Genomic DNA, 19,792 nt, shown 5'->3' with positions numbered 1-19,792 from the left:
GGGAAAAATCCCCACCTGGGGAAACAACCTTTCTGGGAGAGGTGACCTTGGTTAAAACACATGGCACTAAGGAGAGCAAACATATTAAGAACAATATGCTATATATGCCAGGTCCCTTGAAACATATGCTGTGCAGATGTTTCTTCCCTGCAGCGACTGTGTCAAGCAGCAAGGATGGACCGGCTTCCGGCAGAAAATAGAAGCAAAAACAATTATGCTACAAGATATGTGGCAGGCCCTGGCCAGTGTGGCTTAGTTGGAGCATCGTCCTGCACACGGAAAGATCTCAGACACATACCCAGGTTGCAGTAGGGCACATAGCGGGAGGCAACCAATGGATGTTTCTCTCTCACATCAATGTGTTTCTCTCTCAAAACCAATGAATATATTCTCGGGTGAGGATTTTTTTAAAAATGTATGTGGCAGCACAACTCAACCAATGTAAGCCTCAAGGGTGCATAGACCAAGACTTCCTTCCATTTTCCTGACTCTTTCATAGATGCTAACATAGTGGCATGCTCTTAGAGGGGTTCTAATCCTAGGGAAGATCCAAGCCACTTCACTCCTTACCTGCACTTGCCCAGCCTGGCTTTCCTAAAGGGGGGCTTGTATATTGTTTGCTGTGCTAGTCTCCCTCAGCCTCCTGACTGGTTCTCTGCCCCAGCCTCTCCATTTCCACCTGCCATCACAATGCAGCTAGGGGTTTTGTTCTAAAACACAAAGTTGATCAACCCTCCTCAAAAAAGCGTATGGCTCTCCATAACTGATGAAAGAAAATCCACACACCTTATCCTTACCCTGCCACTTGAAGCTCATCAAAAGCCAGATAACCTGCCTCTGCAGTGGTCTCTACTGGCCACTGTGTCCATCATTCGCATCCTGTTTTCAGCACCTTCCTCATTTTCTGTCCCTTGACTATGTCTCATGTCATCTGGTATAGAACTCTTTCAAGAACTCAAATGTCCCCTCCTCTGTGAAGCAGCCTTGCCCAACCCCCAGCAGCAATTATTCTCATTCCTTGGGGCTCTCACGGGATTTTTACATGAAGTAAGGTGCCCTTACCTTAATACAGTGATGGCATGGATTACACTATACTAGACTTATCATTTTGCACATATGAAGCCATTAGATGTTAAGTGACACAAAGGCAGGGATCAGATCTTATGCCTTAGCATGACGCCTGGAACAGAGTGGATATCGACAAATCTTTACTTGATGAATGCCTGAGTAGATGAGTGGTAGAGCAGGCAAGCAGGACAGAGAATGTGCATGTAAATATTGGGTCTAGGGCAGTGGTCGGCAAACTGCGGCTCGCGAGCCACATGCGGCTCTTTGGCCCCTTGAGTGTGGCCATGAAGTTTCAATTGCACTGTACGTGCACGTCCGCACGTGGTATTTTGTAGAAGAGCCACACTCAAGGGGCCACAGTTTGCCGACCACTGGTCTAAGGGGATTAAGAGTTGGGACACTGACAGAGGGAAATGGGTGATGAGCAGGGAGGAGGGAGAAGGTAGGAGAGTGAGAGAGAAGCAAGGTGGGAGGGGTAAGGGAAAAGGAGGAGTGAAGGGTGAATAAGGGGAAATGAAGGGGGAATGAGCATGGAGAGTGAGCAGGGGTAGGGTACATGAGGGGTTTCAAGTGAGATGGGCAGGGGGACTGTGAAAGCGGAGTGACATGTGTGAGTGAGTGTTATATGTAGGGAGGGAATGCAAGGACAAAGGAGTAGGAGTGGTGAGCAAGGAGAGGTAAGTGAATGGAAGGGAGTGACCAGCCAGTAGGCAGTGTGAGTGAATGGCACTGAGAGTCTTTGCAAGCCGAGCAATGAACGAATGAGCATTGGATCTTGAAAGCACGACTGGATGCATTCTGAGCAGCAAGGCTAAATGCCCAGCCACATGTTTTGACTCAAACAAAAGGCTTTGTGGCTCAGTTGGTTGAGCACCGACACATGCACCAAGAGGTTGCCAGTTCAATTCCCGGTCAGGGCACATGCACAGGTTATAGGCTTGATCCCCATTGGGAGTCATACACTGATTGACTGATTGATGTTTCTCTCTCATCAATGTTTCTCTCTCTCTCTCTATCTATCTCTCCCTCTCTTCCTCCCTCCCTCCCTCCCTCCTTCCCTCTCTTTTAGGAAATCAATAAAAACATTTTTTTAAAAAAGGAAGGAAACACATAGCCGAGTTCAGTTTCACTTCCCAGCCCAACAAAATCAAACCAGACTGATGAAAAAAGTAGGCATGACAGAGGTGAATCCTGGGTTGAGCAAGAAAAGAAAAGCATTTGCTTCCATTTAAAGACACAGCACTGAGCCTCAAGAGGGGCCCAGAAACCAGCTGGCTATAAATCTAACCCAAAATCTTGATTTGGACCTCACTTACCATGGAAAGCAGGCCTGGAGCTGAGTGTCTAAGTTTAAAATTTTCATCTGCAAATGGCCCCCGGTAAATACTGGCAACTCCAGTACCATCTCCCTGAGCAAACAGAAGGGAAGTGTTAGCAACTTGTACATGCTGGGCCCCCCAAAGGCTGGAAAAAGACAGCTGCTGCACCTAGATCCTAGTGGACTTCCTTAAAGTCCACTCTTGTTGGCCACTTTGGGAGCCACACCTCTTTGATCCTATCCTACAATCAAAGCAAGCCCCTTTCAAGGCACCTGCAGCCCACAAACTGGTCAGGCCTTCTCACAGATTGGGTAAAAGAGGTCACAGTTGGGCCTCTAGAAAGATAGGTTAAGACCCTGGCAAAGTAGGGAACCATACAGTGACCACATACATAATCCTTGCCATTCCTAGAGACTCCCATGCCTGCAGCATATAGAAATTTCCACCTAAATGACTGTTCCCCCCTCCCCCAAAGTATGTGGGTGGGTGGGCTCTTAGAAGTCTAGAGTGTACAATGTGATACTACCCTCCTGGCCAAAGTTGATTGGTCCAGGGGAGGACTCTAATTTGCCAATAAACCCAGGGGACATATCAGTTACCACATCACTCTCTGTAATCAAACTATCTACTGCTCTCCAGAAGCCAGAGTAGGGAAAATGACAAAATTAATTTTCAGAACAAACAACAGAAAGCAACTTAAATCTTTAACAATAGTGAACTGACCAAATAAATTCACTGTCTATTCATTATGGACTATTAGGTAGCTATCAGAAAAAAATGTTTTGGAAGAAGACTTCATGACAAGGGAAAATTCAGACAATAAGTACAAAAAAATTAAAACATATGTGATCTAAGTCCATTAAAAATTGTATTTGACACACATACATTTGCAAAGATAAGACTGGAAACTTTAAACTAAAATGACAAGAGTTTATACCTTGAGAGATGACATTTTATTTTTTGCACTTTTCTTTTACAGCCAGAAAGAAAAACAAGTATGACTAAAATAAACAAATATTCTTGGTTTAACTTTAGAATGTCTTAAATTCTGCTTCTTTTGCCTCTTGCTCATTCTATTTTTAATTATCTAAGGGTGGTTCTGAGCAATTGCTTCTAATACTCAGCCTTCTGGCTGATCAACTATTGTCTAATCCTGGGGCTATCAGCAAATGATTGGATGTGCCTAGCAATGACCAGTAAAAAGTTGGTCCTGTCCCTGCTAGACCAATATGGCAATAATAGAGCCCATGGTAAGAAAGGAAAAAGGCAGAATAGCTTTGCAGCACTTTTTACCAGCTAACAAAAAAAAGCACATGGCCACTCTAAGTTCTACTACCATCAGTAGTGGCCAAGGGTTGCAAACTTAATTGCCTATGGAGCAGGTTACATAAATAAGGGAAGCAGATGGTAGGGACTATGGTAAAATGGCAAGGACACACCTTGCCTAAAAGGAGCAGTTATTTAATTCCAACCAATTGTCACTGCATGAGAAACACAAGCCTAGTGCATTTTCCATTATTTAGAGAGAAAACAAAACTCCAGAACTTTTTGGTGAAATTTACCACTTTTACAACATCATACAGATGAAACAAAACATATCTGAAAGCCTGATTTTCCCTAAAATCTGCCACTTCGTAACCTTCCCTAGATAGGAAAGAGAGAGATCTTTAAAAACTCCTAAGTCAATAAATAAGTATACATGTGAAAGAGAAAGAATGTCTCCCAGATCCAAGAAATCAGCAACATGGCTACTTAAGTGATACTAATAAGAAAGACCATGTATAGAAGCGGGTGGGTTTGGACAAAAGTAGGTTTAAGAAAGAAAAAATGGCCCTGGCTGATGTGGCTCAGTTGGTTGAGCATCAACCCATGAACCAAAAGACTGCTGGTTGGATTCCCTAGTTACGGGCTCCAGTGGGGGCGTGCAGAAGGCAGATGATTGATGTTTCTATCTCACATCAATATTTCTCTCTCTCTCTCTAAAATGAATAAAAACATTTTTTTAAAGAAAAAGAAAAAATGTGGTTTATACAGCAACCTCTAAGGGAGGGCAGAAGACTTAATATTGGGAACACACACACAATTTCAAAAGAAAGTCATGCTTAATAGAGGACTATTCCATTGGGCTCTCCCACTGATTAGAGGAAACATCCCTCCAGAATTATCTACCTCTCTTGCTGACTCCTTGTCCACTAATCAACTTCTGATTAAAAACTCAGTTTTCCAGGCACTGCGATGCAGGAGTGGAAGGGAAAATGGGACACAAGCACTTAGCTCATTGGAAAGGGACTTACTACTATTTTTTTAAAATGTATTTTTATTGATTTCAGAGAAGGGAGAGGTAGAGAGATATAGAAACATCAATGATGAGAGAGAATCACCAATCAGCTGCCTCCTGCATGCCCCACATTGGGGATGGAGCCCGAAATCCGGGCATATGCCCTGACATCGAACCGTGATCTCCTGGTTCATAGGTTGAAGCTCAACACTGAGCCACACCAGCTGGGCAGGACTTATTACTATTTAGTTAAAATAAATTGCAACTGATTCCTAGCTAAGTTTCATGTAATTAATTAATTTGGAGTTGTCCTGCTTCCTCTACAGGTATGCTGGGAAAGTTCCGTTTCTGGCTCTAAAAGGCTGATCAAAGTGCTGATGTCTGTCATCTAATGGTACAGTTAGTAGTACCCAGCAACATTCAAGAGCATTCCCATCCCCATTCCCCCACCCACCCCCTCATCAAGCCTGGCTATTGTTCTCAAGCCTTAAGACTGAGTTCCTGTAGTAAAAACAGTAGACCTAGCAATAACCAACCAACCAACCAACCAACCAAACAAAAACACACAACAAGTTTATAAGTCCTTGATAGGAAAGAACAGTACTTACATTAACAAAATCTCCACCCTGAATCATGAAATCCTTTATGACTCTGAAACAGAGAACAAAAGATTCTGAACTAAGACTCAGGTTCAGAAAAACATTGACTTAAAAAAAAGAAAAGAAAAAGAGAAACATTGACTTGGTCATTGTAATTTAAATCAATCAATCCTTGAGCTCACAAAAACATTCTTTCTCAATATCTAAGAATTATCCTACGGTTTTATTTTCCTCTAAAGAGACCAATCCCCCAAGGAAGTAATTCTAAAAGCCCCCAGGATGTTTGCCATGGGCCTTACCTGTGGAAAGTGCTTCCTTTGTATCCTATAGGAACCCCATCTTTTCTATAACCAAAAAGAAAGATTGGGAATGATGTCAGGTACCCATGGGCCTTTCCAGTTTACCACACATTTGAACTCTCCTAAAGATGGCAGGGATCAGAGAGAGGAAGGCAAATGAACTGAAGATAGACCCGCGGGGTATTACCTTCAATCACTGTCACCAGCAAACATTCAAGGCCTCCGTGGTTCCCCAATACCCTCACTGCAGCCCCAGGACACCCCTCAGGAGCAAGCAGATAAGGCAACCACGTCTGAGACTGACCTGAATTCCCCAGTGCAGAACTGCCTGAAAGGGAAAAGAGTGAAGGGCTCGGTCACCATGACGTCACAGCTGCGAGCGCCGACACGGTCGCCAGCAAGCCCACCCATCGGCCAGCCAGACGTGCAGACCCCCAGACATACAGATTAACAACATAAACTGACATGGGACAGTCAAAACAGAGGAATCAGATCCACTCCGCAGGCCGCGTTCTGGTTCGGTTTCTCAGGCAGAGCTGGAGTTCATTCTCACCTAAAGTTCTCGGCTGTCTTAGGCACAACGTCTGCAAAGAGCTCGATCTTCATCCGGCCAACTTCCTGCAACCGGGGGGAGACGGTCAGAAGGCCTGGCGGAGCAGGGACCACGAAGGGCCGAGCCCTCCCTCCCGCAGGTACCAGATCTCTCCGCCTCCTCAGCCTATCTTTTCGTTCCGCCCAGACCTACCACACGCGGGGCGCTGGGAAGGGCAAGACTCATTCTACTCCTCTCAGCACGCCCCGCAGTTCGGAAGGCTCTGGCACAAATTCACTTTCTGGCTTCCCGAGCCCGCTATCCCCAGGCGGATGGGTTCTGCCTGCCTGGCCCGGTGCAGTTTCCTTTCGGCGAAGGGCCGGTGGCTCCCTGGACCTCACCTGGCCGCCAATGCTGACATCAAAGAACACCACGGGGTTGACAGGGCTTGAATTTGCCACCGCCATGGCTCTGACCCGGAAGCAGAAGTCGGGAGCTTGGGCTTCCGGCGAATCTCATCCCAACTCCGCGGGGTGGGTATCCGGCGCAAGCGCGGGAAGAGCCGCTGGAGACTGGGCCCCGCCCCCTGGAGCCCCGCCCCGCCCCCTCCGCGGAGGACTCGTGGGTTTCCTCCGGGAAACTGGGTGATGCTGCGGTGACGGCGGGTTCATTCGGTCCTGACCATGAGACTCTCTCTCTCTCTCTCTCTCTCTCTCTCTCTCTCTCTCTCTCTCTCTCTTTTAAATATATTTTATTGATTTTTACAGAGAGAGGGATAGTGAGACTCTCTCTCTCTCTCTCTCTCTCTCTCTCTCTCTCTCTCTCTTTTAAATATATTTTATTGATTTTTACAGAGAGGAAGGGAGAGGGATAGAGAGTTAGAAACATCAATGAGAGAGAAACATGGATCAGCCGCCTCCTGCACACTCCCCACTGGGGATGTGCCCGCAACCAAGGTACATGCCCTTGACCAGAATCGAACCTGGGACCCTCAAGTCCGCAGGCCCACGCTCTATCCACTGAGCCAAACCGGCCAGGGCACTTCCACTATCTCTTAGTTCACTTGACTCTCCCCGGAGCCCGGGATGAGTAACGGGGTGGGGAGAGGGGGACGCGGGTGCAAATGGAGGAGGTAGGAAGAGGAGGAATGCCTGGGCCTTTTTTTGCTCCAAGTTGGTGGGCATCCCACACACATGGCTACAGATTATTCTCGCTCAGGCTAGGGCGTTGGACTAGGCAGTCTCCAGGGTCCTTGGCCCTTGCGGCTAAGATATCGGCACCATCACACGTGTTGCTTCTTGCCCCTGCCCACTACTCTGCCGGCCCCAGGAAGGCAGGAACTCTGTTCATCCTCAGCACTCAGAGCAGCCAGGCAAGCAAGGTGTGCTTAGCAAACACTCCCCTTCCTTGAAGGCAGTAAACTAGAATGTTTGTTCCCAGTTCTGCCACAGCTTCCATTTTTGTCACTTGCAATTCATTCTCAGCAGAGTAGCTAGAGCTTTTAAAATAAGTCTGCTAAATCACTCCTGGCTTCCCGTATTTAGACTAAAATCCAATTCCTTACGTACAAAGGCCTACATTAGATTATCTGGCTGCCACCGACTGGGCCTCATTTTGTATTGTTTGTCCACAGTTGCTATACTCTGGCCTTTCTGTTCTTCAAAGTCATGGGGTGGATACAGTCATTCCCCTGCTTATCTTGAGTTTTCACCTTCCTCCTTTCAGTTATTTGCTATCAACTACAGTCTGACTGTTGATCTGATAACCAAGACACCTATTAAGTGACTAATGGGCAGGTAGTATATACAGTGTGAACCATACATTAAAAATAGTAAATGAGCCCTGCCTGGTTTGGCTCAGTGGATAGAACGTTGGCCTGTGGACTGGGGGGGTCCCAGGTTCGACTCCGGTCAAGGGCACATGCCTGGGTTGCAGTACCATACAGAGTTCAGTACCATTCATGGTTTCAGGCATCCACTGGGGGTTTTGGAATGTATCCACCTCGGGTAAGGGGAACTATTGTCCTCTCTTAAGGACCTGGTACTAGCTGTTAACTGTCTTTAATACTTTTCTAGATCCTAGTGGGGGCGGGGAGTGCGCCTTGTAGTTTACGTCTCACTTAGATGTCACTTAGATGAGAACGTTGCATCCAATCTAAAGTGGTCTTCAGTCACTTATACAAATACAGCAGTGATTTATTTTCTTCATGCCACTTACCATCCAAAATTATATGGTCAGTTTCTCCACCTCACCCCCTGCCACACAAGCATATCTTCCAACCTAATAGCATATTAACTATGAAAGCAGAGACTCTCCTTGTCTGTCTTCACAGGTGTGCCTAGTCACGTCTACTATTGAATAGTAGACTTTCACAGCAGCATAATCTTTAAATAGTGAAAAAGTAGCAATTCAATAAATGGATTCAATGAATTGAGTGAAAGAAGGTGAATGTGGGCAAGATTTGGAGTCAGAGCATGCATTCATACCTATTATTTCCTATATCCTTTGATCATCCTTTTTAGTTGGTGGTCCGAGGAGGCAGGGGTTGCACATAAAAATTCAGTATGTCTCAACTTATGGGGTCTCTTTTATTTCTGTGTTTTTCCCTCCCCCTCTCTATCTCCAATTGAAGATGGAGAAGGAGGGATAAGGGGAAGAAGCAGCAGCAGCAATCACCCTTCAGTATAGTTTTATACTAAGTATTTTTAATATATTTTTATTGATTTCAGAGAGGGAGGGAGAGGGAGAGAGAGAAAAAATCAATGATGAGAGAGAATTATTGATCAGCTGCCTCCTGCACACCCCACACAAGGATTCGAGCCCCAAACCTGGGCATATGCACTGACCGGGAATCAAACCATGACCTCCTGGTTCATAGGTCAATGCTCAACCTCTGAGCCACACTGGCTGGGCTATACCAAGTATTTTAGAATAAAAATTTTAATTGATAATATCCAATGTTGATGAGACTATAGAAAAACTAGTACACTCAAACTGCAAGTAAAAATAAATGATCTCTAGCACTTATTAAGCAATTATTCAGTGCAAAATACACACTTCATTTCATTTGGTCCTCACAACCCTATGAGATAGGAACTACTATTGTTCCATTTTATGCATCAAGAAATTGAAGCTTGCCTGGCAGTGTGGCTCAGAGGTTGAGCGTCAACCTTGGAACCAGGAGGTCACTGGTTCGATTACTGGTCAGAGCACATGCTTGGGTTGTGGGCTCGGTTCCCAGTTGGGGGTTGTGCAGGAGGAGGCAGCAGTCAATGATTCTCTCATCATTGATGTTTCTGTCTGTATCCCTCTCTCCCTTCCTCTCTGAAATCAATAAAAAAAATTAATAAATAAAATTGAGGCTTAAAGAGGTTGACTGTAGAAACAGTATATTGATACAATCTTTTTTTTAAAAGCAATGAAGGTAAGTGTTGTACCAAAACTAACATTTATATCCTTTAACCCAATTATGCCAACATCGTAAATTTATTTTCTGGATTAACTTAAGAGAAGAAAGGAGCTAACTTCACAAAGACTTTCACTGCAGCATAATCTTTAAATAGTGAAAAAGTAGAAACAACTTGGATGTCAAATAACAAGAAAATTTATAGACCATGAACATGATAGAATATCCTGGCTATTGAAAGAATAATTGTAAAGTGTTTAAATATGGGAGAATGTTTTATGGTATATTAAATTAAAAATAAGACTATGAAAATATAATATAATAACCATTAAGATACATGAATAAGAACCAGAAGGGAATAACTCCAAAATGAAAATAGTAGTGTTAAGAATGTGGGATTATAAAAGGGATTTTTTCTTCTTTTTAAAATACTTGCTTTAATGTGATTACATTGTTTTTAATTTTAAAAAGTAAGGAAATACCCATGAAAATAGGAAAGAATGCCGAATTAGCCATGTTTGTGTTCTGCTGAATAGAAACCTAATTAAACCACCAACTTAAGTCACTATATTGATCAATATCAAACAAACTTGAAAAATCCATATTTAGAACTGGTTTAATGAATTTATCAGCAATTTTGAAGATTCCTGGTTGACGTCCAGCAGGAAATCTATTATAACTTCTCCATGTCATGTTCCACCTTCATGTCCAAGCTTTAAGTGAGCAGCTTTGATGAGTCTAGTTTTAGACATCAGTGATTTTATAGTTCTGACTTTTGGACTTGTTCGTAGATGTGATGTACTTTTTTTCAGAGAATCCACAGTGTATGTATGTATCCAGCTTCAGAATTCTGTGAACAGGAAAGAGACTCGAGGGACTTGGGGTTTGCCACTGCTTCTTCTGACTTGTGTTCTTTAGTTTCTTAAAGACTTCCAACTGACTCTACCAAACCTGTTACAGAAAAACTAAGAAAGGCCACCTGTGAGAACTTTAGGTGCATGGGCTCTCTTGACAGCATTTTGGGGTAACAGGGATAAGGCTTCAGTAGGATTTCAGTTTTGACAATTGTCAAACACAAAGACAGCCAAATAAAATTACCTTTAATTTATGTTTATGGATTATCTTCTACCGTGAGTCAGGATTCTATTAGGTGTGGGGGTGAAGCAGTGGTGAGGAGAGAAGGAACTGGAAGGTTTAAATACTATATATAGAGGAAGTTACCCCTAAATGCGATGCTTTCTCAAGCCAGCAACTCACGACTGGTTAGTCAGCCATGACTCTCAGTCACAGATGATTGTCTTGACTTTACTAACCTGGAGTTTGGTAGGGGCAAGATTTTATTCAATGGGTCATATTCAGAGATGCCAGTCAGTATTGTTTCCTAAAAGACAAGAAAGCATTAATTTAAAATTTGTAATGATAAACCATTGGCACTATGATCCTAGAACTATGCTTTGTATATATACTAGAGGCTCGATGCACAAAATTCGTACAAGAGAAGGCCTTCCCAGCCACAGCGGCTGCCTGGACCCGTCCTTCCTTCGACCCCTCCCTCCCTCACAGCTGCCTCAATCTGTGGCTGCAGCCCTGGCTTCATCTAGAAGGTCGTCCGGAAGGACGTCTGGTCTAATTAGCATACTACACTTTTATTATTATAGATTTTTTTTTGTTAAAAATGTAATCTCCTCACCTCACACCTGTTCGACAAGAGGTGGTAAATGCTGATGAGGATGTGGAGAAAAAGGAACCCTCGTGCACTATTTGTAGGAATATAAATTGGGGTAGCTACTATGGAAAACAGTTTGGAGGTTCCTCAAAAAATTAAAAATAGCCCTAGCTTGTTTGGCTCAGTGGATAGAGCACCAGCCTGCAGACTGAAGGGTCCTGAGTTTGATTCCGGTCAAGGGCACTGCCCGTGTTACGGGCTTGATCTCCAGAGTGGGGTGTGCAGAGGCAGCCTATCAATGATTTTCTCTCACCGATGTTTCTATCTCTCCCTCTCCCTTCCTCTCTAAAAATCAATAAAAAAATATTTTAAAAAATTAAAAATAGAACTATATGATCCAGCAATTCCACTCTGGGTATTTATCCAAAGGAATCAAAATCACTACCCTGAAGACACATCTGCACTCCATGTTAAGTGCAGCATTATTTACAATAGCCAAGACATGAAAGCCACCAAGTATCCATTATGGATCAATTAATAAAGAAATTGTTAAGCACACACACACACAATGTGGAATACTATCCAGCCATAAAAAAGAAGGAAATCCTGCCATTTGTGATAACATGGGTAGACTTTAAGGACATTATGCTAAGTGGAATAAGTCAGAGAAAAACAAATACCATATGATCTCACTTGTATGTGAAATCTCATGAACAAACTCACAGCAACAGAGATAAGATCTGTGGTTGCTAGAGGTAGGGGGTGGGGGAATTGGGTAAAGATGGTCAAAAGGTACACACTTGCAGTTACATGATAAATCCTGGGATGTAATGTACAACATGATGACTATAGTTAACAATACTGTATATTTGAAAGTTGTTAAGAGAGTAGATCTTAAAGTTTTCATGATTAGGAATAATATTATAAGTACCCTGGGAAGAAACATATAACCTAAGATACAAGCCAGGGAAGAAAGCAAGGAAGTCTCTGTTCTGGATTTAAAATGCAACTCAGCTCATTGAAATTCCTCTTGCTGACTCGCTCACCAACCAGACACTGGACCTTGTCTGAACCTATACTACCTGTCTGCTTGGATTTTTGTAACATAATTGCTTTTTTCTGACTCAGATGTTTTCCTTAGGTTTGACTTCTTGCCAGACCAGACTAGCTTCACTTTACCTCTCTGAACCTCAGATTTGCTCATCTCTCAGATTGGACTGGAACTATACATGGCAAACAGGGTTGTCGAGAATGAGGCATACATGTGAAGACATTGAACATTAATTCATTCTCAAATATTTATGGAGCACCTGTGCATAGATACAATTACAGATAAGATACAATCTTTGATCCAGGATCTCATCGCTGAGTTGATGAGCTGGAGAAGAAGTAAAAGGGCAATGACAATGGAGAGTGTTAAGGAAGAAGTTATGAGGCATGCACAACTTGCCCTAGGACCACACAGAAGGAGAGTGTTTAGTAAAAGCTGATCGAATAAAGGGCAAAGCTGGCCAAAAACAGACTCAGAGGCTGCTGCCCTGGTGTGCAGGCAATGAGCCTCTCTACCACAGTCCACCATGAGGCCAAGTTCAGGCGACAGCCATATAAAGAAGATGAAGGGAAGAGAGAACAGAGCAACCATAAGAACTTAAACTTCATATTAAACATCTACCAGGAAGCTCATAGCTTACCTCTCCTCTGAAAATCTGGATGCTTCTTATAATGCGTTCTAAGAGGCCAACCTGTTCTGTGAGCTGGAGACTGTTTTCCTGTAAATGCTTATTTTCTTTATCCAGGAAAAGTACTCTAAGAATGGGATAAATCAGAGGCATGACTAAAAATTTCTACATTATTATTAAAAACTATGTCCCACTTCCCACTAGCTCTGGGTCTTAGCCCACTGTCCAGATTTTAGAACCAACATACCAAGTGAAAATTAATAAGCTTCTGGCCTGTACATAGTCATTCAATACCTACCGAGAGCAGAGACATACTATGTGCAAGAGAACGAAAGGCATAGTTCTAGCCCTTGAGTCACATCAAGAAGGATATGATCCCATTTAGGAGTGGAACTGAAAGAGGAGACTCCGCATCCCTTCAAAGACAGTAACTACACAGCCTGCATCTGGTTTGATCTCATGCAGTCATCCCATACATTAGTAGCAGCAGCAGCAACCATTTACTGAGTACTTACCATGTACTTAGGCACTGGAACCTATCCACCCAGAAAGCACTTCAAACTTTTCATGTATTCCTATATAATAAACGCCTAATATGCTAAGTGTCTGGTCGGCCAGTCATCCATTCAACCAATCAAAGCGTAATATGCTAATGATATGCTAAGGCAGCTCAACTGCTCACTATGACGTGCACTGACTACCAGGGGGCAGATGCTCCAACTGGTAGGTTAGCTTGCTGCTGGGGTCCAGCCAATCAGGGCTGAGCAAGACCGGCCACTCACTGGAGCCCTCCTGCGTCCCTTCCCGGCCCCGATTGTGCACCTGTGGGGTCCCTCGGCCTGGCCTGCGCCCTCTCGCAATCTGGGACCCCTCGGGGGATGTTGGAGAGCCAGTTTCAGCCCGATTCTGCAGACCAGGCCGAGGGACCCCACTGGTGCACAAATTCATGCACCGGGCCTCTAATTAGCTCATATAATCATCACAACAACCTCACAAGATATTGTTATGAAGCCTATTTTACAGGTGATGAAACTGAAGCTCAGAGAGGGGACAGTAATTTGTGTAAGAAGATAAAACTAGAAAGTCATAGAGCTGGGATGCCAACCCAGAACTTTCAAACTTGTAAAGCCCGAGGTCCTCACCGCTTTGCCAGGCCCACTCAGCAGGGCTGCAGTGTATACAGGACACATGAGAGTGCAATCGTTTTAATCAGAGGTTTATGTTTGAGTTTTGCCACTTACTAGCTGTGCGACCAGGGCAAATTACTAAATATGAGCCTGTTTCCTCATCTGTACAATGAGGAAAACTCCTGTAGAGATGCTTACTCTAAGGAAAACATAAGTCAAGTCCAGGTGACCAAATGTGTCTTCAGGAGGGCAAGACAGGGACATTATTTTATTTTATTTTTTTAAAATATATTGATTTTTTTACAGAGAGGAAGGGAGAGAGATAGTTAGAAACATCGATCAGCTGCCTCCTGCACACCTCCTACTGGGGATGTGCCCGCAACCAAGGTACATGCCCTTGACTGGAATCGAACCTGGGACCTTTCAATCCGCAGGCCAACGCTCTACCCACTGAGCCAAACCGGTTAGGGCAAGACAGGGACATTATTAATGGGGAGACACAGCAAGAGGAATTTCAGTGAGCTGAGTTGCATTTTAAAGAGTCAATTGAGTTGAGATGGTCAGAAGCAAGGGTATAGTTTGAGAAGGGCAATAAATTATGTGGAATATATAAAAGGGGGTAAATAGATAGTAAAAGATAATCAGAGCTTCTCCATGCCTGCCTGGAGCAGCATGTATCCATATCAGTGGAAAGGAAAGTTCTAGTTTGCTTGGCAGATTTCTCCTCAGGCTGCAGTGCCGTGAGGTCTGGTATCAGGCTGCCCTGACACTGACTAAACTGGGTGAGTTCCCTAACCAATCTGGACCTCAGCTTCTCACCCATAAAATAGGTTATAATAGTGATTTGGCAAAATAAATATATTTAGAGATAGCTTTGTACAGTGCCTAGCATATAGCAAATGCTCAAAAAAGTGTTAATTATTATAGGTACTATTGGTGATACTGTCTGTTAAGATCAGCCCACTCTCTTTGCTCTGATTCTGTGCTCTGAGGAAACTTTTGATGGTAATTAAAGTTTCCTATAGAGGAGAGAATGCTTGAGCTAGCTGATCTGTGAATTCTTATCTGCTGAGAATATCCTCCTCACAAATTAATACATTGGTAGCCTGTGAGTTTCATGAATTTAAGTTACTAGTGTGAGCCCGTTTCTCTCTTGGTCTACCTTGATTCCATAGGTATCAAATGATAGAAATGAGTGTCAACACACACAAAGTGATAGGCCAGAATGAGCATAGTGGGTCCTCAAGGAGGCAATGCCATCATGAATGAGCCTACCTGAATGGCCAGCCCACCTTCTCCATGATATTTTTCTCTGTGGTTTCACAACTTCTGCCCCTTGTATGAACTGCTGAAAACAGCAGACAGCAGAGCAACAGGGATGAGATAGGACATAAGCTCAAAGGACAGTCTCAGGAAGCATCTCTCTGTTGAGGGAGAAACATCTCCTTTAGAGTTCACTGGCAACTGTGGCAGGACCACACCCACCTGTGCTGAACAGACGATATCGTGCATTTGTTGTCATGGATCAATTTTTCTTGCTCCATGAGCTGCTCCAGAAGCTTCCTATTTTCTAGGAGCAGGTTATCATTTTGGGCAGTGACCTGGTCCTGGAATGCCTTCTCCTATGAGTAAAAGCAAAAGCCCCCTAATTACCACAGGAAGAAAAATGATCAGTTTAAGAACATCAGCCTGGTTATAACTCCGATAGCAAATTTCCCTTATTTACTTTTTCTCTCTTGTGGTCTAGGCTGTTTTCACCTTTTTTGCTGACATTGTCAGCTAGATTGTTCTATATAATTTGGGTACTTATGTCATGTATTTTGTTTGGATATTTACTCATTCTTTTAGGTTATCTGAGCACTCAACTTCTAATAAGGTCCCAATGATCTCAACTATATTCTAACTACATTAATATCAAATCACAGTCAAATACAACTGAATTCTTTGAAGCTCCAGATTGAAAAAAAATTCCCCATAATGGATTTCCACTTGCTTTGTAGTTATAGTATTTTTAAGGCAAAGAGAGGAAGATGGGAATTCAGCCACCTGACTTGGCAACCGGTATCAGGATCTCAGTTGGGTTGGCAAGTCAAGCATGTCAGCCAGGCACTAATAGGATTCCTGCAGTGAGGATGCTGAAATGATCTCTAGCTGGGCACCATGCTTCATTTTCTACCAATGATTTCCCCTGAAAACAATAGCTAGTGAAGTAGCTAAAACGAAAAAGGAGTATTTTTTGTGAAAAAAGCACTAACATTCTTATAGTGAGTCAGTAGATATTATTAGTAAATATCTGTTGTTGAAGACTTTAGGAGCTCAAAAGTGTAAAAGTTCCCTTCTCATTTCACCAGTTACTGTCAATAGTACCAAGGCCCTCGCCAGTTTGGCTCAGTGGATAGAGTGTCAGCCCAGGTTCAATTCCAGTTAGGCACATATCTCGGTTGGTTGCAGGCTCCATCCCGGCCCTGGCCGGGGTGCGTGCAAGAGGCAACCAATTGATGACACATCAATGTTTCTCTTTCTGTGTCTCTCCCCCTCCCTTCCACTCTCTCTAAAAATCAATGGGAAAATATCCTTGGTGAGGATTAACAACAACAAAATAGTAGCAGGCAAGAGCTTTCACCTTTTCATGTGTGTTCCTCACCTGCCAAGGGTGGAGGAAGTGGGGGTAGGAGAAGAATGACCTCCGGCAGAGGGGTGAATCACAGAGTTAAGAGGGGTAAGTTTCTTTCTTTCTTTAAAATAATATACTAATATAGAACATTCAGAAAAAAACTGTCCATATATGTGGAATCTTAAATAAAAAACAAACAAATAAAAAACAGAAAACAAATTGGTGGTTGCCAGAGACAAGGGGGGACGTGGGCAAAATGGGTGAAGGAAGTCAAAAGGCACAAATTTCCAGTTATAAATAAATGAGCCATGGAGATGCAATGTCTGGCATGGTGACTATAGTTAACAATATTACATTTTATATTTGAAAGTTGCTAAGAGTACATTTTAAAAAGTTCTTATCACAAAAAAATGCATAACGATGTATGGTGCTGGATGTTAGCTAGACTTATTGTGGGGATCATTTTGTAATATATACAAATACAGAATCATTATGTTGTATACCTGAAACGAATATAATGTTATATGTCAATTATATCTCAAAAAAAAGAAAGAAAAGGAAAAAACTATCCACCAGAGAGTTATAAAGAAGGAGATTATATTATGTTCTGAAACAAACCAGATTTTAGTCTTTCATCCAGAGCCCTTCAATGTCTAACAGTAGTCTCCCCTGATATTATTTAAATACATTTATGGTTAGGATTGAGAATAGAAGGAGCCATCCCAAAATAATACTCTATGCAGCCACAACTGGATTAGTGAGGAAACTGAGTGGGGCAGGCTACTGACACCCTGTCCTTTGGAAATTCCATACTTCTTTGAACCAAAAAAATCAGGACACTTGCTCCAATAATAGGGTAAAATATTTGGGGACATCTGGTTTGGTCGGTAACAACAGTCAGAGGACTCAACTGGTTCACTGTATATAGAGAAGGCTGAAAAATTAAGCCCCAAAAGGTGACATTATTTTCTGGACATTTGGTGCTTAGAAAGTGAGCCCAGCTTTTTAATGCTCAGGGCTCTGGTCCATGGGCCCTAAAATAAGTAAATTCTGGACCACCAGGTTTGTACCACTGTGGGTCTTCTCTGGGTGATTTCCAATTCTAGTAACAAGTTCTCTTGCGAACTGTGCACCCACTGATTAACATGAGCCCAAGAGATTTTACACCGAAAAGAAGGCTACAAAAATTTATATGGGCCAGGTACCACTTTAGGCATTTCATATTTTAATCCTGGTGAGGGAGGGATATATTTCCCCCACTTCACAGATGAGGAAAATGAAGGGAAAACATTACTGGCCGAGTCCATTGCTCTCCATTTTGAATTTATGTAGTTTAATGATCTCAAGACCATTCTGCCTTGGATTCTATCCACCTGCCCCATGTCCTCCCTACCCACACACCAGCAAGTCATAATGGCAATAAGGCAAACATAAGGAAAGCATGGGTATTTAGAAATAAGCTTGTAGGCACTAATTGAGGATTGATAAAGGAGTAGGGATGACCTAGTTTCACAGCCATTTAAAACTAACGGGGGTTTGAGGCAAATGAGGGCTTATAGAAATTAGGAAGGAATGAGTTACTGAAGGTGTTTCGGCACTCTTTGCTGACGGGTGTTTAAGAAAATATATTTTCACTTGAAGGCAAGACACAACTATAAGCAGGCAGTGCAGACGATTTTCAGTGTCCAGTTTGAACATCACTATGAGTCTTAAATTCCTTTTTGGCAGAGCTTAAACAGTTATTGAAAGAAGGTGCAAAGAAAAGACATGAAAACATGGGCTATGAAGAGGCCACAAATAAATTTTTTTTAAATGAGGGGGTTTCCCATGACTGACCACCAGCACCATCAGTGAGCTCGTCACCTTTTTCACGCTCACCTTTTCTAATTTTTGCCGCAGTATTCCAATGTCATTTTCAAGTAGTTTAATTCTCTCGTCTCGAAGCTCTACTTCGTGAACGAAACGACTCTTGACTCTGTGAAGCTTGGTTTTGTGATGATAATGTTTTTTATTATAGTTTCTATAAAAATAAATTTGAAAACAGGCACACTTGAACACAGTGAAATTTTATTTTGCCTCCTCAATATGCACCTCTCTTGGGTTTCCTCTTCTTGTTTTGTCAGGGCCTGGCACCAGACAGGGATACTTGTCCTGCCTCAGCTCGGCAGTACTTTTTGCCCTCAAGTAGGGGAATGGACCTAGAGAACACCAGCTTTTATTCATCACCATGGACTCAAGTCTCTGGCTTATCTTGGTCTTGAGCTGATGAGTGTAAGCTACGCTTACAAGTTTAATTTTGGAAACTCCTTGACTTCTGATCCGTCTCTGGCTTATCTTGGTCTTGAGCTGATGAGTGTAATTTTGGAAACTCCTTGACTTCTGATCACTGCTCCACTGATTCAGTCATCAATTTTAAATTTCCTAGTTCTTAGCTATGCCCTTGTGTAGTAATATAACCCACTTCAATATTGTCTATTTTCCAGATAACTAGGTCTGCTCTCAGTCCTTACCTTGAGTCTGGACTTTTAAATGCAAATTCTATATAGGTCTCTGCTCTGCTCAAGACTTTTATTCTGATTCTGACATAAATCTTACCGCCAATAAGCACAGGAAAAAATGTTCAACATTATTAGCTATTAAGGAAATGCAAATGAAAACTACAATGAAATATAACTTCACAGCCACTAGGATGGCTAAGATAAAAAAGAAAGATAATAACAAGTGCTGACAAGGATGTGGAAAAATTGGAACTCTCATACACTGATATTAGGAATATCAAATGGTACAGCCTCTTTGGACAAAGCCTGGCAGTTCCTCAAACGAGTAAATATAGAGCCATATGACCCAGCAGTTCCACTCCTAGAGAAAGTCTAAGAAAATGAAAACATATGGCCCAGCTGGTGTGGCTCAATTGGTTGAGCATCTTCACATGCACTAAGAGGTCACTAGTTCAATTCCCAGTCGGGGCTCATGCCCAGGTTGTGGGCTCAATCCCCAGTAGGGGATGCACAGAAGGCAGCGTATTGATGTTTTTCTTTCTCATCAATGTTTCTCTCTCTCTCTCTCTAAAATAAATAAAAACATATTTTTTAAAAAAGAAAAGAAAACATGTGGATAAAAACGTGTATATGAATGTTCATAGTAACACTATTCACAAAAGCCAATAGGTGGAAACAACCCACATTTCCACCAACTGATGAATAGA

General features: G+C 42.8%; 2 protein-coding genes across 12 annotated transcripts in view; both read right to left on the bottom strand.

The window, feature by feature from the left end:
- The window catches only part of PPIH (peptidylprolyl isomerase H (cyclophilin H)), a 29,485-nt gene extending 22,865 nt beyond the window's left edge, over nucleotides 1-6,620 (bottom strand). For 4 of the 7 annotated variants that reach the window (XR_001362075.1, XM_014539553.1, XM_014539552.1 and 1 more), the window contains exons 1-5: nucleotides 6,497-6,605; nucleotides 6,117-6,181; nucleotides 5,868-5,891; nucleotides 5,564-5,608; nucleotides 5,274-5,316 (exon numbers count right to left, since the gene is read on the bottom strand). Coding sequence is in view for 6 of the 7 variants with exons in the window: in XM_014539553.1 (XP_014395039.1) it covers nucleotides 5,274-5,316; nucleotides 5,564-5,608; nucleotides 5,868-5,891; nucleotides 6,117-6,181; nucleotides 6,497-6,562 (243 nt within the window). In the remaining variant the exon portion in view is untranslated. Of the gene's footprint in view, nucleotides 1-2,384; nucleotides 2,478-5,273; nucleotides 5,317-5,563; nucleotides 5,609-5,867; nucleotides 5,892-6,116; nucleotides 6,182-6,496 lie in introns of all 7 variants that reach the window. The other 3 variants (XM_005866060.2, XM_014539551.1, XM_014539555.1) reach the window with 3 other exon arrangements.
- Nucleotides 6,621-10,099: 3,479 nt separating this feature from the next.
- CCDC30 (coiled-coil domain containing 30) overlaps nucleotides 10,100-19,792 on the bottom strand; it is a 62,405-nt gene continuing 52,712 nt past the window's right edge. The window contains exons 13-17 of one of the 5 annotated variants that reach the window (XM_014539546.1): nucleotides 18,466-18,607; nucleotides 15,459-15,595; nucleotides 12,859-12,973; nucleotides 10,815-10,882; nucleotides 10,100-10,351 (exon numbers count right to left, since the gene is read on the bottom strand). In XM_014539546.1, coding sequence (XP_014395032.1) covers nucleotides 10,246-10,351; nucleotides 10,815-10,882; nucleotides 12,859-12,973; nucleotides 15,459-15,595; nucleotides 18,466-18,607 — 568 coding nt within the window. In that variant the 3' untranslated portion in view covers nucleotides 10,100-10,245. Of the gene's footprint in view, nucleotides 10,467-10,797; nucleotides 10,883-12,858; nucleotides 12,974-15,458; nucleotides 15,596-18,465; nucleotides 18,608-19,792 lie in introns of those variants that run through there. The other 4 variants (XM_014539547.1, XR_001362073.1, XR_001362074.1 and 1 more) reach the window with 4 other exon arrangements.

This window comes from Myotis brandtii, unplaced genomic scaffold, assembly GCF_000412655.1.
Source record: "Myotis brandtii unplaced genomic scaffold, ASM41265v1 scaffold220, whole genome shotgun sequence".
Classification (NCBI taxonomy): Eukaryota; Metazoa; Chordata; class Mammalia; order Chiroptera; family Vespertilionidae; genus Myotis; species Myotis brandtii.
The sequence above is the reverse complement of the archived record's forward strand: the minus strand, read 5'-3'. Positions and strand labels throughout refer to the sequence as shown.